Raw genomic sequence first — 14,161 nt, 5'->3', positions numbered from 1 at the left:
AAAGCACCCTGGTTTGCAGTGTCCCAGGTGCAGGCCAGCACTGAGGATTGTTCTCCAGTCACTGTACACACAGTTTAAGGGAGGACAGCAGTTCCTACTTTGAAGGTAAACCTTAAATGATCAGCAGCCATGAGTTTAGTTGTGCTCGTACAAGTTATTGTCTCCAGTGTCTCTGCGGGTCCCTAACACTCCCTCACAAACACACCTGAGCTGGGAACATACCTGAGGGAGAGCAGCAGATGACAGCATGCAGGAGACAACAAACTAATCTAAACATATAAAACAACTCCAACCAACATCAGCTTGGTGGTTACCTTTGGAGGAGCCCAGCCCATGAGCTGTGCTGTGATGACTTATGGTGAACAGGTGTGCCAACAACTAAGAGCCGAGACAGAGCCTCTTAAAGCTGTAGGACAAAAAACAGCACGTCCAGAGCACCTGAAGGCCAGAAGGTGGCAGCAGCAAACGGTGTCAGGTACAATCTTCAGCTTCCATAGTATCTACAGATCATACACTCCTCCCTTTGCTCAGTGTTTTCACCTTCAGCACATAAATAGGCATGCACACAGCACAGATAACAAGCAACTGTGTACGGCTCTTCAAAAAGCTGGTTCTCTGATGATCCGACTCTCCATGTAAACAGAGCTTTTCATGTTATGCTACATTTTGAATTTGATTAGATGCAGAGCGTTCAAACTCAGCTTTAATGTCACTTTAAAGTGAAAATCCAATGCACAGATGTACGGGCCTGTTGCCTTGACTCCCCTCTCCTCGTGGTACCTCCTATAGAATAGAATAGAATAGAATAGAATAGAATAGAATTCAACTTTATTGTCATTGCACATGCACAGGTACAGGGCAACGAAATGCAGTTTGCATCCATCCAGAAGTGCTTTAGTGATATAGATATATTACAATATATATTAGCAATAATATAGATATGTAAGTATATTACAGAAATGGGTCTATTATGGTATGTTATAATGTACACGGTATGAGGTATGTTGTGAATATTCTATAACTATAAGTATGTACAGGCTGTAGTGAGTACAAGCTATGTACAGGCTATGAACAGGATATAAATATGAAAAACTATACAGAATATGAAATAAATAACTTTACAGAATCTGGGATATACAGCTATACAGAAATGGGAACTATGCAAGTTGTAAACAGTTGTAGGATTAAAGATTATCGAATGTACAGAATGATTATTTACACAGAGCTATACAGTAGTGCAGTTAAGATAAGTGAGGGTGTAGATAGTTTCTACAGAGGCTATATAAAGTGCTAGTGGTTGTGAGTGGTGGTTCAGTCCATGTTATTATTGTGTGTTTGAGGGTACAGTTGTCCATTGTGGGTGTGTGTATGTTCAGTCCATGAGTTTAACGTGGGTCAGATGTCAGGAGGCAGAGTTCAGGAGTCTGACAGCTGTGGGGAAGAAGCTGTTCCGGTACCTGGTGGTCTTAGTCCAGAGGCTCCTGTGGCGCCTCCCAGAGGGCAGGAGGGTGAAGAGTCCATGTGATGGGTGACTGGGGTCTTTGATGATTTTCCCAGCCCTTTTCAGACACCGCTTCCTGTAGATGTCTTTTATGGCAGGAAGTGGTGCTCCGGCGATGCGCTGGGCAGTTTTCACGACCCTCTGCAACGCCTTCCGGTCCGAGGCAGAGCAGTTCCCGTACCAGACTGTTATACAGTTGGTCAGGATGCTCTCGATGGTGCAACGATAGAAGTTCACCAGGATGTCTGAGGACAGGTGGTTCTTCCTCAGAGTCCTCAAGAAGAAGAGGCGCTGGTGAGCCTTCTTGACCAGCTTGGAGCAGTTGGTCGTCCAGGTGAGATCCTCGGAGATGTGGACTCCCAGGAACTTGAAGCTGCTCACACGCTCCACAGCCGTCCCCTTAATGTGGATGGGTGGATGTGGGTCAGCATTCCTCCTGTAGTCCACGATGAGCTCCTTGGTCTTCTCGGTGTTAAGCAGCAGGTTGTTTCTGTCGCACCACTCAGCCAGACGATCCACCTCCTCCCTGTAGGCGGCCTCATCGTTGTCACTGATGAGGCCAATCACCGTGGTGTCATCTGCAAACTTAATGATGGTGTTGGAACCATCAGCAGGTCTGCAGTCGTGGGTGAAGAGGGAGTAGAGGAAAGGGCTCATCACACAGCCTTGTGGTACACCGGTGTTCATTGTGATGGTAGATGAGCAGCGGTTATCCAGCCGGACATGTTGGGGGCGGTTGGTCAGGAAGTCCAGTAACCATTTGCAGATGAGGGAACTGATGCCCAGGTCTGTCAGTTTCCTGATGAGTTGTGAGGGGTGGATTGTATTGAATGCTGAACTGAAGTCTATAAACAGCATTCTGGCGTAGGTGTTGTTGTTGTCCAGGTGTGAGAGGACAGAGTGCAGTGCGATGGAGACTGCATCCTCTGTGCTCCTGTTCTGGCGGTATGCGAATTGGTGGGGGTCCAGGGTGGGGGGGAGACAGGATTTGAAGTGTGCTAGGACCAGCTGCTCTAAGCACTTAGTGATGATGGGGGTGAGTGCTACTGGGCGGTAATCATTGAGGCAAGATGGGTTGGAGTTTTTGGGTATCGGGACGATGGAGGTGGATTTGAGCAGGCCGGTACCACAGCGTGGGCCAAGGACAGATTGAATATGTCTGTCAGCACTCCTGCAAGCTCCCCAGAACACGCTCTGAGAACACGCCCGGGGATGCCATCGGGACCTGCAGCCTTGTGGACATTGATCCTGCTCAGCACCGCTCCTACATCGGTGGGGGAGAGAGTCATAGGTTGGTGGTCTGGCGTCACGTCTGCTTTGGTTGTGGTTGTGGGGTTCCCTCGCTCAAAACGAGCATAAAAGTTGTTGAGCTCTATGCCTGCATCATTGGTGGGAGGGGCTAAACTAATAAGAAACAAGACTAATTTCACTTTTACGGTTTCACGTCCTGAAATCAAACCAACTTAAGAACACTTTCTGTGCACATAAGTACAGTATATCATCTGTGAGTGGAAATACTGATGTCTGTGGGGTTTTTTTACTTTCCACCGCTACACTGATGGTAGACGATGAGTTTGACTGCCAGCACTTCAACTTCATCAAATCTGTATAATTAATGTGTGTTCCTCAAACATGAGGAGCTACAAGTCAGAGAGCTTTACTGTTTCACTGACCATCAGTACAAACTGAAGTTATAAACAGGATTTTATTTTTAACCTATGGAAAAACACTGGAAGATCATTACATGTGACATGTTGTAGCTACATTGCACCGCCTAAACACGAAAGAAGCCAAGTCGTTCCAAAATGTTGCATCGTGTCATAATACATGATGTTCAGATGTTAACACACGATCCAATAGTACAACTCAACCAAACTTTAAACACTGCTAAAAATACAGCTTTACTGCAGTACTATATGTACAGATGTGTTGATTCCATGCAACAACAACAACAACAACAACAACAACAAAAGAAAGAAAAAAAAAATACAGTGAATACAAAAAATATACAATTTAAGATTCAAAAAGTTACCGTAGTATCAGATTTCTTTCAACTATAAATACTAAACTGCTGGGGGGGAGGGGGGGGCACTTTTTCCTATAAGCAGCTAATCAATTACTTAAGAGAAGCAGTCAGTTTAATAAGCAGTTAAAAGCAGTTTTAGCTTTCACTTGGTGATCTGATTACTTTCTGGATGTTTTACTACTGGTCAGGTTCAATTGATGGGAGATCTGAATGCGCACCTCAATCAGTGGGACATTAAAACTGTTCAAAGTTAGAAACGCAAGTGACCAAATGTTCACTGTGACACTTTAGAAATTACAGATACTGCAGATCACAGAAAAGAAAAGAAGACATTTGAGTTCTAGGAACCCCCAACTCCCGGTTTTTCCTGTCTGTGGGTGACTCCATGGACTTTTAATGAGCCTCTGAGGAGAAACATCTTCCAAGTTCTTCTCAGTACTTCAGTTGGGGCCTGCTGTGAAGAAGCCGGTAAAGAACAGTGGCTACTACAGCGCTGCATGCATCTGCTTCAGTCTGCAACTAAAACAAAGACAAAGTACGTTAGGGTTGTCTGTCATTTTATGCTGGGAATAGTTCACTGGTGACACAGAGTCTAAGACAAGAGGTTAAATTCCTGGTACTCTCCCACTTTACTTAACTTCTAGGATGAGAGGTCAAATTGGCTTCATTTCAAAAACAACCGTGACCTGGACGCAGACATTACAACACATTAGAGCACTTCGCTCTCACACTGCAGGCCTACTTGTTGTTCGTGGAGTATTTAAAAGTAGAATGGGAGGCAGAGCCTTCAGTTTTCAGGCCCCTGTGCAATCAGCGCCCAGTTTGGATTTGGGAGACAGGCACCCTCTCTACTTTTAAGATCACACTTAAAACTTGAGAAGAAGAACAAAAACAGGGCCCCAGCTGAAGAGCTAACTAGTGGTAGTAAAAACAACACCTTCGCTCAGAGCCACTGGCAGCACACGGAGTTTAAAGTAGGTTCATGAGACAATCCAGTGTCATGGCAGCTTTGGAAAATGTGAATAAGGTCATAAACTGTGTTTAACAGATCTCCTCTATGATACGTATTACAGAAGCACGATGCAAGAGCAAAGAGTGGGACTTTACTGAAGGAGGGGAACAAAGAAAATCATCTCAGCAAGCCACACAATTTGAGGGGAGCTGTCCAACAGCCAAAATTAGTCTGGCAGAAAAGACAGTTTTGAAGAGTATGCAGTGGCTGCGTAACCTTTATCCTGTGTGGAGCTCTTTGCAGCGGTTTAATCACACTTTTCAGATTTGAATGGTCTCTAAACTGGTTTTATGCTTTCCCCACACTGGTCACAGGACCATCTTAATCTGTGTGTGTTCTTCTAGCGTTGCTGGCTGGCTAAGAGTCTGTCCACAAAAGGTCACAGCAAAATGTCTTACTCCCAGAGTGGGACAGCTGATGTCTCCTCAAGCTTGGCAGCCAGGTAAAAGCCAGCCCGCACTCGTCACAGACGTGTGGTTTAATTCCACTGTGGAGGAGTCGATGCCTTTCCAAGATGCTCATCTGATTGAAAGTCTTCCCACACTGCTCACACGTGTACGGTCTGAGCCCACTGTGGATGACTCGATGCCTTTTTAAGCTGCTGCTCCGACAAAAAGAAGTCCCGCACTCGTCACAGCGATACAGTTTTACATCTGCGTGGATCCGTTTGTGTACTGTGAGGCGACTCTTGGTAGCAAAAGTCCTTTCACACTGATCGCAAGTGTGGGATTCATCTCCGCTGGTCGTTGGGCGAGCATCCTCGGCCTCCTGAGAGCATTCCCCGCCCGGGTCTGTTTGTCCCTATAGCGACAAAGACACAGCTGTCATGGAGCAAGCTTAATGAGTTAAACCATGTGCAGACGTGTTAGTGCCTCCATAGGATTTAAGTTCTACTGAAAATGTTTTATTCTTGTTGCGTGCTGTGCAAAGAGCGAGCCAAGTATGCTGTTTGTCTGTTACTTAATCACGTCTTTGTGTTGCTGTCTCACCATTTGTAAATAAGCCATTTTTTGCCTTCTTCAGTGGCTGAGCTGGACTAAGATGGCCGACAGCGTTCCTCTGCTCTTCCGTCGCACTCTTTTCACCTCCCAACACCTGTGGAAAAACTGATTTTAATTGGGCCAGTTTCACAGACAAGGCTTGAGCCTAGTCCCAGAATAAAACGCACATTACCGACATTTTACAAAGATTTAGTCTGTTCTGGATTAAATCAAGATGACTGCAAGATGTAGGATTAAAAACCAGTAAGGACAGCGCCACTGAGCAGGGAAGTCACTCGGATCAGTGAGGAAATGCTACGTCCTGATGAAGAGGATCAGCTTTCTGGGACTCCCTTACCTTGATGATTGCGCGTGCCAGGAGGCAGCTTTAACATTTCTTTCCCCACATTCGTTGTCAGTGTGGACAACATACGATATCTAAGTGAACTGCACAGAAACCGAAAGAGTCCCGCCCCACAAATACTGGATTTGTTAACTGAACTAATGTTTTGATTAAAAGCTTCTCAGCATCTGGAATTCTACGATTCTACGATCTTCAGAAGAGCTGGACGTCATGTCCCTGACAAGCATCAAGATGCTGATGCTGAGGATGTAGGAGGCGAAGAACTGGATTAAATTTGACTTCCCGGTTGTGTGCAATCACTAAATTAAAAAGGCAGACACTTGCGTGTTGGCAAGGTCCAACTCAACTTCAGGATTTTGCACACAAGCAAGAAAAACAGCAGATGAGTCACAGCAACTCCATATATTCAGACAAACAACATGTTTGCAACGTAGTGATGGTGACTCTCTGCAGTTACAAAACATAGCTCACAGTCTGCTTTATTAATTCTGTCATTGCAGCTGCTGCTGTACTGGATACAGCTGAACTGTGTGGTTCCCATCACACTGACCTGTCTTTCTCATTTCTCACTCAGGAAATCCACAGATCCCCGAGTGTGAACTTCAACTGCTGTTACAGAGGTCTTATCTTCTTTACGACATCCCTCTGACTTCTTCTCTTATTATTTAGAAAGCATTCATTAACTTCAGGATCTGGCATTAACCATGATGGCAAACAAGGAGACTACCATGCAGTCATAGTAAAGCTGTGAGTTGATTCTGTGGTCTTTTCTCCAAAGACACCTGAGCTACAAATATTCAAGAGGTAAACTAATCTAAACATGCAAAAGAACTCCAGCAAATGTAAACTGGGTGTTTACCTTAGAAGGAGCTCAGGCCCACCAACTCAGAGAAGCTCTGCTGTGAAGCAGCTTCGAATCCCAGAGAGATCTTTGGTGGATGAACTGCTGTGCTCACTGATGATTATGGAGAACAGGTGTGCCAACAGGTTAGCACCGTGAAGGAGCCTCTTAAAGGAGCTACGTTAAAAACCTGGAGAAAACAGTCAGAACATGCAAGTACACAGAACTGAAACAGTAAACTAAAAACTCAGTCCCCTCGAGGCTAATATGTGGAAACAGGAAATAGTTGTCAGCACTGAAGCTCCAGCTATAAATGATGTAAATCACTGGAGAAATACCAGCTTTCTGGGTTTTAATGTCAAAAGGTCATTAATGGCTCTATAAACCTGGATTGACCTGACTGATCTAGGCTCTAAGGATCTAGGCTCCCTCCTTCTTTACCAGACATTCAAATTACTTTGTAATCTCTTGAGTAGCATCTCCATGATGAGCAGACAGGCAATTAAAAGTCTTGATATTGCTAATCTAAGACTGCCATACAAACGTTAACATAATAACCATTCCTCCCAGTAACCATTCCTCGCAGGTGCTCAGGGACCTTGTGGGTTAGAGTTCTGGTTTCAGCCAGATCATATACTGGAAACTCCAAAGTGCTGTGACATGAAATCCTTATTTGAGCAAATGTTTTCCATGAGGGTTATAAACATGCAGAATTCCTCACCAGTAGAACTCAAACTGGACCCAGACGGTTTCACTTTGAATGAATTATTATTGCTGCATCTGTGTCTATACATTGATGTGTTTGACTTTTGTGTTTTTAATGTACATTTTACAGATAATGTATGTTATTGACATGTCTTTGTTTAAAAGCCCAACTAGGAGACAAGAGTGCAAACGACCTTTGAATCTAAATGCTTGAAATGGTTGCAGTAACATTCTGATCACTATAATAAAAGTAAAACATACATAAAAATAAAAGGAGACATACAACTGCAGTCCTTGTGTCTTTCTGACTAATTATTTAATCTGACTTGGTTTTCGTGCTGCTGCAGTACCAGCAGATAACCACCAGAGGGCGCGCTGACATTATGTGACCGACTGAATGTGCACGTGGCCATTTTTCATTTCTGTCTTTTAGATGGGTTTCTGACTGTTTTTTTAAAGTCCACTTGTTTTTGTTGATGATAGTCAAATTTCTCTCTGACCCTGCTTCTGCTGGAGGCTTCTTCCTGTTAAGGGGGATTTTTTCCTTCGCACTGTCGCCAAGTGCTTGCTTAAAGGAGCCTTACATCACCAAGCACAACCTAAAGCGTCAGCTGCAGTGGTGTAAAGCACACCCCTGGACTCTAGAGCAGTGAAGACCTGTTCTCTGGAATAACCAATCACACTTCTGAGTCTGGCAATCTGATGGATAAGTCTGGGTTTGGCGATTGCCGTTTGGTGGAGGGGAATTACGGTGTGCAGTTGTTTTTCAGGACCTGGGCTCGGCCCCTTTGTTCCAGTGAGAGGAACTCTTAATGCTTCAGCATACCAAAACATTTTTGGACAATTTCATACCCCCAACTTAGTGGGAACAGTTTGGAGATGGTCCCTTCTTGTTCCAACATGACTACGAACCAGTTCATATCAACAAATGTATTTTGTTTGGGGCATGAAATCATCATCAGTGAATCGGGGCTATACAGACCTTACCTTGGCTTTATCGCTTTATTGACTTTGACAACATGTCCACTCTTACCGGTTTCTTTTTTCTTACTCTCCTAACTTTAACTTGATAACATTTCAGGTTAAGTGTGTTTTGAATCTGCACACTGATATGTGTCATGAAATGAACTCCTCCCCTTCATTCAGCCAGAGCAAGTCTTATTTATCAATGATAAGCAGCGCCTCTGTGCTGTGCCATACTGCAAATGTTCGCGCCGGTCTGATAGCAAGTAAATACAGGGCCAGTACTGCCGATAGTACTGATACTTCAGAAAACATTTTAATGTCCAGTAAACCACTGTTGTCTTTACTTTCCGCAATAATTTGTTAATACAACGAAAACACAAATGAATCTGTATGTTTTTAAGATAAAAAACAAACAAACAAACAAACAAACTGAATTTAATTCATTTTTTTTCTCATCCCATTTCTTTATGGAGGAGTCACTCCTGTAGAACACACTTCTGTCCAGCAGGTGGCGACAAATCGCCAACGGACTGAACAGAACAAGGAAACGCCTTAGAAGTGACGTCACTCGTGTAGCAGCCACAAACAGGAAGAAAACATCCAGCTGTTATCAAAGCACGGAGAGCTCTGGTTAGCGTAGCAACCCTTGTAGCAGTGGCTCCGTAATGAAACGGCTTTGAGAGTCGGGAATAAACCAGTGCTTTATCATGCTGTGTCCGCAGTGGTGACTGTATCGAGTGACACTCAAGGAATTTAATTGTGTTCGGCTTTCCTCCGGTCCGAGTGTAGAAACAAGGTACGTTAGCTTAGCATCAGAGCGCTAGCTAGCGGCAGCTAACACTAGCCTGTGTGCTGTACGCTGAAATGTGGTTAAACCTGCGGACACAAGAGTGACACTGTTGATACCAGTGGCAGCATGCTCCGTTTCTGCCGGGATGTTACGTAAATAAAGAAATAACATCACTGTTTTCGTATTTACAAGAACTTGAGAGGTTTGTGTACACGACTGCTAATGGTCACTTCACTTTTTATGGGCAACCTTATTTGATGCCTATTACATATTTGCGTTTAATTTTCTGGGGTTTTTTACGTCATAATTGCGTTTCATTCTGCTGGTCCGTTTAAATGTGTGTCATTCTAACCTTTATAAATGTCAGTAATGCGTGTTAATTGTGCGAGGGCTTACCTGACTTCTCTTTGTTATCTAGAACTGCACAATAGCAGAGGTCTGCATGCCTCAGTGTTAGTCAGTACCTTGTACTTAATTGTAAAGGGTGTTGTTGTTTTTTTAGTCTGCTTTTGCAGTCTCACCATCTCTCCTGTGCACTCTGTTGGAACCTGCAGGTGTGAATGAGTGACGTGGTGCCTCCCACAGCCCTCAGTGAAGTCCAGCTCCGCTTCCTTTGCCACGATGACATAGAGAACGTTAAGCTGCTCTGTGGTGATTGGTTCCCAATCGAGTAAGTTATCATACTGAGAGTGTCATTGGCCGAGATTTGTGTGTATAGGAACTGTCTTTGTTTCATTGTTATTGACTGGCATAAATGGACTGAATGCCCAGTGAGCTAACAAGTAGCGGCCCATAAGTTAAGCAGACCTTCTGGAGTCTGAGTAATAGTCTGATATGAGACCTGTCTGACGTTTGGTTCCAGGTACCCAGACTCATGGTATCAGGACATCACCTCCAACAAGAAGTTCTTCTCCCTCGCTGCCACCTACAGAGGAGGCATCGTGGGAATGATTGTGGCCGAGATCAAAGGTCGGACCAAAGTACACAAAGAGGTAAGAGGTTCAGTTTGGATGTGCCATCTCTCGCTCAGAAAGTGTAACATGTTGTCAGTCCAGTCAAAGGTGCAGTATAATATTTTTAATGTTTTGCAGCAGCAGCTAGAAAGAGACACGTTCTTAATGTGGATTTCCTCCAAAATATGACATTGTGTTCTCTGGACATAGTGTCACTGAGTGTGTAAATGTCTGCTGCTGCTTAGAGATGTCATAAGTAGATCACTGACATAGTCGACTGTTTTCAGTGCACTGCTTTGAAAAAAAGGATACCTTTGGTAAAGATAGGTTCATTAGCCCGAAATATAGGAGAAGAGGGTAATGAGAAAGAAACTGATGAAAGAAGAGCTGTAACTTGTGGTCTTTTTTTGATTTTGTGTAAACGAAGTGCAATGGATTTGATTTTGCTTTGATCGGGATCAATGTTATCTCGTTTGAATGAGTTTAGACTATAAGCTCCAAACTTGAATGTGCAGTATGCAAATTTCTGGCATGTTTTCAATGTGACATTTCCAACATCTGAGAAATCGGTACGATTAACTTAAGATAACAAAGCTTGAAGAAGTGTCGTTTTTATTCTGTCACCCACTGTGGACGTTGAAATAATCAACTTGTGTATATGTCTGTTTCTTTCTATGTATGCGTGTTAGGATGGAGACATCCTGGCCTCCAGTTTCCCCGTGGACACACAGGTAGCCTACATCCTCAGCCTGGGAGTGGTCAAAGAGTTCAGGAAACATGGCATAGGTAAACAGACACACTGTTTGCAGTTGTGGCTAAAACCAAAGGCTTTATGTACAAGACAAACACAGCCTCTAGGTCTGAAATGTGAAGCCAGGGCACGAGTGCCTTAAACCTGATGGTCAGAAAATGCAATGAATAATTTCCCTTTAAACTAATCTGGGGTTATACAACCTCCATGCCATTTAGGCTGAGGAAGTCCAGTTTATACAATTTTATTTGTGTTTTGTTACATTTTAACATTTTTTGGCTTACTAGCTTTTTTTACGTGTACTAGAACAGTCCTCTTTTTCTTTTTTTTCTTCTTTATCTTCTTTCACCACCACTAGCCACAGCAGATGGCTCCGCCCCTTCCTGAAGCTTCTGCTGGAGGTCTCTTCCTGTTAAAAGGGAGTTTTTCCTTCCCACAGTCATAGATGGTGCTTATGGGGGATTATCAGATTGTTGGATTTGGGTCTTTTCCTTACAATATAAAGCCACCTCAGGTGACTGTTATGAGTTGGCACTATATAAATTACATTTAATTGAATTGAAAAGTACGTAAAGAAAACACATCCAGTAACATCTCGAAGTCACAACACCAAGATGAGGCAAAAACTGTTCAGAACTAATTTAACACCCTTTATTCAGTTAGCAAGAATCTGAACGAATCGCGGGTTAGACACTGTCTCATCAAAGACATTAATGATTTGATCTGTTGAGTCACATGTTGGAACTACGCTCAAAACTCATCTGCTGTGAGACTTGATGTAGATTTGATGTTGCAGTACATTAATATTGATTGAAACGATTCAGGCTCACTGCTGCTGGACAGTTTGAAGGAGCACATATCGACGACAGCCCAGGACCACTGTAAGGCAATCTACCTACACGTTCTCACCACGAACAACACTGCCATCAACTTCTACGAGAACAGGGACTTCAGGCAGCACCACTACCTACCCTACTACTACTCCATCCGAGGCGTCCTCAAAGATGGATTCACATATGTGCTCTACATCAACGGGGGTCATCCACCCTGGACAATATTATATCCTTTTTTGGAAGCAGGAAAATACTTCACTTACTCACTGTTATTTCATTTCCTCTGGGCCATACTTGTCCAGATGTTGCAGGAGAAAAAGTAAATGTTGCATTGTTTCTTTTTCCTTGACTTCCTGTCCCACTGATTATATCCAGCACATCGGTTCAACCCTGGCCAGCCTGAGCCCCTGCTCCATCCCTCAGAGGCTGTACCGACAGGCCCAGTCCCTGCTGCGCTCGCTGCTCCCCTGGTCCAATATCGCCTCCAAGACCGGCATCCAGTACAGCAGAACAATGTGACACAGCATGGTGAGTGGGGCTTATGGTGACACATGTCACCCACATTATTAAATATTAAATTAATTCATCTGACTGGTTTTGTTTTCCTTTCTGTTTTTCAGTCACACAGATGTTCCCGTCAGTCTTCCCCTGTACACGCCGAGATGTACACGCACACTCACATTCTCCTACAGCTTTCCACACCCTGTGTGACACACAGGACCTCAGGTTCAACCTGCATTTGACCGTTCACATATTTCAGCGCCCACTGATTTACAGGGTTTGTTTCACTGCAGCGTCATGAAATGTGCAGTGTTGTTTTCACACTGACAGACAGTAGGAGTTACGGTTACAAACCACTGTTTTCTTGATTTAATCAGATCCTCTACTCGCCCATATATACATATCACACTGTCCCATTTGTGCTCCAGCTGTAATCTGAGTGTAGCCGAGCGGTGGCAGCCTCCCTTAGAGGCCAGGCAGCAGCGCGGAGTGGAGGACCTGCTTCAGATACGTCAACCCTGATGCACAAACGGCAAACACAGGTTGTATTTTTGATGTGGAAAGGGTGTAACACACACACTGGGAACCAAACAGAGACTACAGGTTCAGCCGATCGTCCTGCCTCCCTTCATCCTGTCCACCACTGTCAGAGACTATGTACACTGTTGTATATTATATATACTAAGATAATATATACATTGCTCTCAATATGTGTGTCTATTCTATGCTGTTAGTAGGACTAGCTGGAAGATAACCCATCCCTGTCTCTTTTACGAGTATACACTGAATCGGGAAGTAGATAAGAATAAAGGTGATTATAGAAAGGAAACTTTGAGGGGCAGTTCAGTCAGATTTATTTCATTTTTCTTCACAACATTCATGAAATTGGCACTCTGTTGTAATTGTAATGGTAACGTACGGTCACATTTCTAAGCAAACAAAAAAAGGACTCTGCATCGTTTCTCTTGTATAATCCAGATGGGAATGAGAGAGAGTAGCTTGGGTGCTTGTTTTAGGGGTTTTTTAATGTAACTGGCTGCAGCCCAGTTGGTCTGTGACGTTGCTGCTAATGTAGAGAAATGTTTGTTCAGATTGTTTTCTTTTTTTAATTTGTCCCAGGTTAAATTTTTATGTCGGCCTGTAGAAGAGCTGAAGAAAAACATCGTCCACCACACGTGCCTGCATGCATGCAGGTGTGTACGTATAAGCACACAGAGTCCCAAAATTAGAACCTAGCAAGTGCCAAAGTTTGGGGGTGAAAGACAAATATCGCTGATTAATGTTGTCAGAAAGCAGCGGTGAGGTTTCTTCATTTTGTTAGAGCTCCGTTGGACTTTACACAAAACCTGCTCCACTGTATCAGAGAGCAACAATGTTTGATTTGGTACATGGCACAGCACTGAATGAGGTCAGGGGGACTGTGAAAACAAAAACATAATCACAGTTCGGGTGTTCATCTCTCACTTCACCAGCCCCGAGGGTTTCTGAAAACATCTGACATTGTTTATGCAATAAATTTGTGTCATCTGAGCAATTGTAAAACCTGAGTCAGTCGGAGTTGCCCTGCTGTAGGACGACAGTGTTCTATTGTTTTCATTGTGATTGTCTTATTATCATAAACTTGAGCCTTGTTTTCATTCCAAGCAGGCCCTGTTTCAGTGGTTTGTGTCTCAGTGTTCCGCTTCATTGCCATTGAAGACGTGTGAATGAGTCGAGCTAAAACAAACAGCATCCTAACGCTTCCAACAGTGCAGCTTGAGGTCAGCCTCTGACTTTTCTGATTCCCACACTCTGGGCTTCCTCTTTAAACAAACAGCTAAAGCTTCTCAAGTCAAAGACAACACTGACAGAATCATTGGGTTAATCTTCCCATTGGATCTTGGACCAGAGTTGAAAAATGCACTATAAATATTTTGGTGAGCTAAATATTGTGTACAC

The 14,161-nt window shown here is 43.7% G+C and overlaps 2 protein-coding genes across 3 annotated transcripts; one reads left to right on the top strand and one right to left on the bottom strand.

Annotated features, from left to right (window-relative positions):
* Nucleotides 1-3,246: 3,246 nt before the first annotated feature.
* On the bottom strand, nt 3,247-6,879 carry LOC309704719 (uncharacterized protein). Of its 2 annotated transcripts, XM_082530131.1 has the most exons (5): nt 6,743-6,879; nt 6,434-6,540; nt 5,529-5,634; nt 4,938-5,340; nt 3,247-4,046 (listed from the first exon to the last, which is right to left on the bottom strand). In XM_082530131.1, exons 3-5 carry the CDS (start codon nt 5,544-5,546, stop codon nt 4,036-4,038), a joined length of 432 nt encoding a protein of 143 aa, XP_082386257.1. In that variant the 5' UTR covers nt 5,547-5,634; nt 6,434-6,540; nt 6,743-6,879; the 3' UTR covers nt 3,247-4,035. The 2 variants fall into 2 exon arrangements, with proteins under 2 accessions (XP_082386257.1, XP_082386256.1); XM_082530130.1 differs by lacking the exon at nt 6,434-6,540 and having other exon boundaries at nt 6,743-6,877.
* A 2,012-nt stretch (nt 6,880-8,891) lies between these two features.
* Nucleotides 8,892-13,866, top strand: naa60 (N-alpha-acetyltransferase 60, NatF catalytic subunit). The gene is made up of 7 exons (XM_082530119.1): nt 8,892-9,191; nt 9,740-9,855; nt 10,048-10,177; nt 10,828-10,924; nt 11,714-11,948; nt 12,085-12,250; nt 12,343-13,866. The coding sequence occupies exons 2-6, from the start codon at nt 9,746-9,748 to the stop codon at nt 12,239-12,241; spliced, it is 729 nt and encodes a 242-aa protein (XP_082386245.1). The 5' UTR covers nt 8,892-9,191; nt 9,740-9,745; the 3' UTR covers nt 12,242-12,250; nt 12,343-13,866.
* Nucleotides 13,867-14,161: the final 295 nt, after the last annotated feature.

Source organism: Aulonocara stuartgranti, assembly GCF_965226115.1.
Source record: "Aulonocara stuartgranti genome assembly, chromosome: 4".
NCBI classification, from domain to species: Eukaryota; Metazoa; Chordata; class Actinopteri; order Cichliformes; family Cichlidae; genus Aulonocara; species Aulonocara stuartgranti.
Note: the sequence above shows the minus strand (reverse complement) of the source record. Positions and strands in the feature narration are given on the sequence as shown.

What these genes read in the sequence shown, in the direction of transcription:
- naa60 (XM_082530119.1), top strand. Translation starts at nt 9,746, where the DNA reads ATGAGTGACGTGGTGCCTCCCACAGCCCTCAGTGAAGTCCAGCTCCGC. An exon ending in GGTGATTGGTTCCCAATCGA is followed by an intron (nt 9,856 to 10,047) that starts GTAAGTTATCAT and finishes GTTTGGTTCCAG; the next exon opens with GTACCCAGACTCATGGTATC. An exon ending in CATCCACCCTGGACAATATT is followed by an intron (nt 11,949 to 12,084) that starts ATATCCTTTTTT and finishes TTCCTGTCCCAC; the next exon opens with TGATTATATCCAGCACATCG.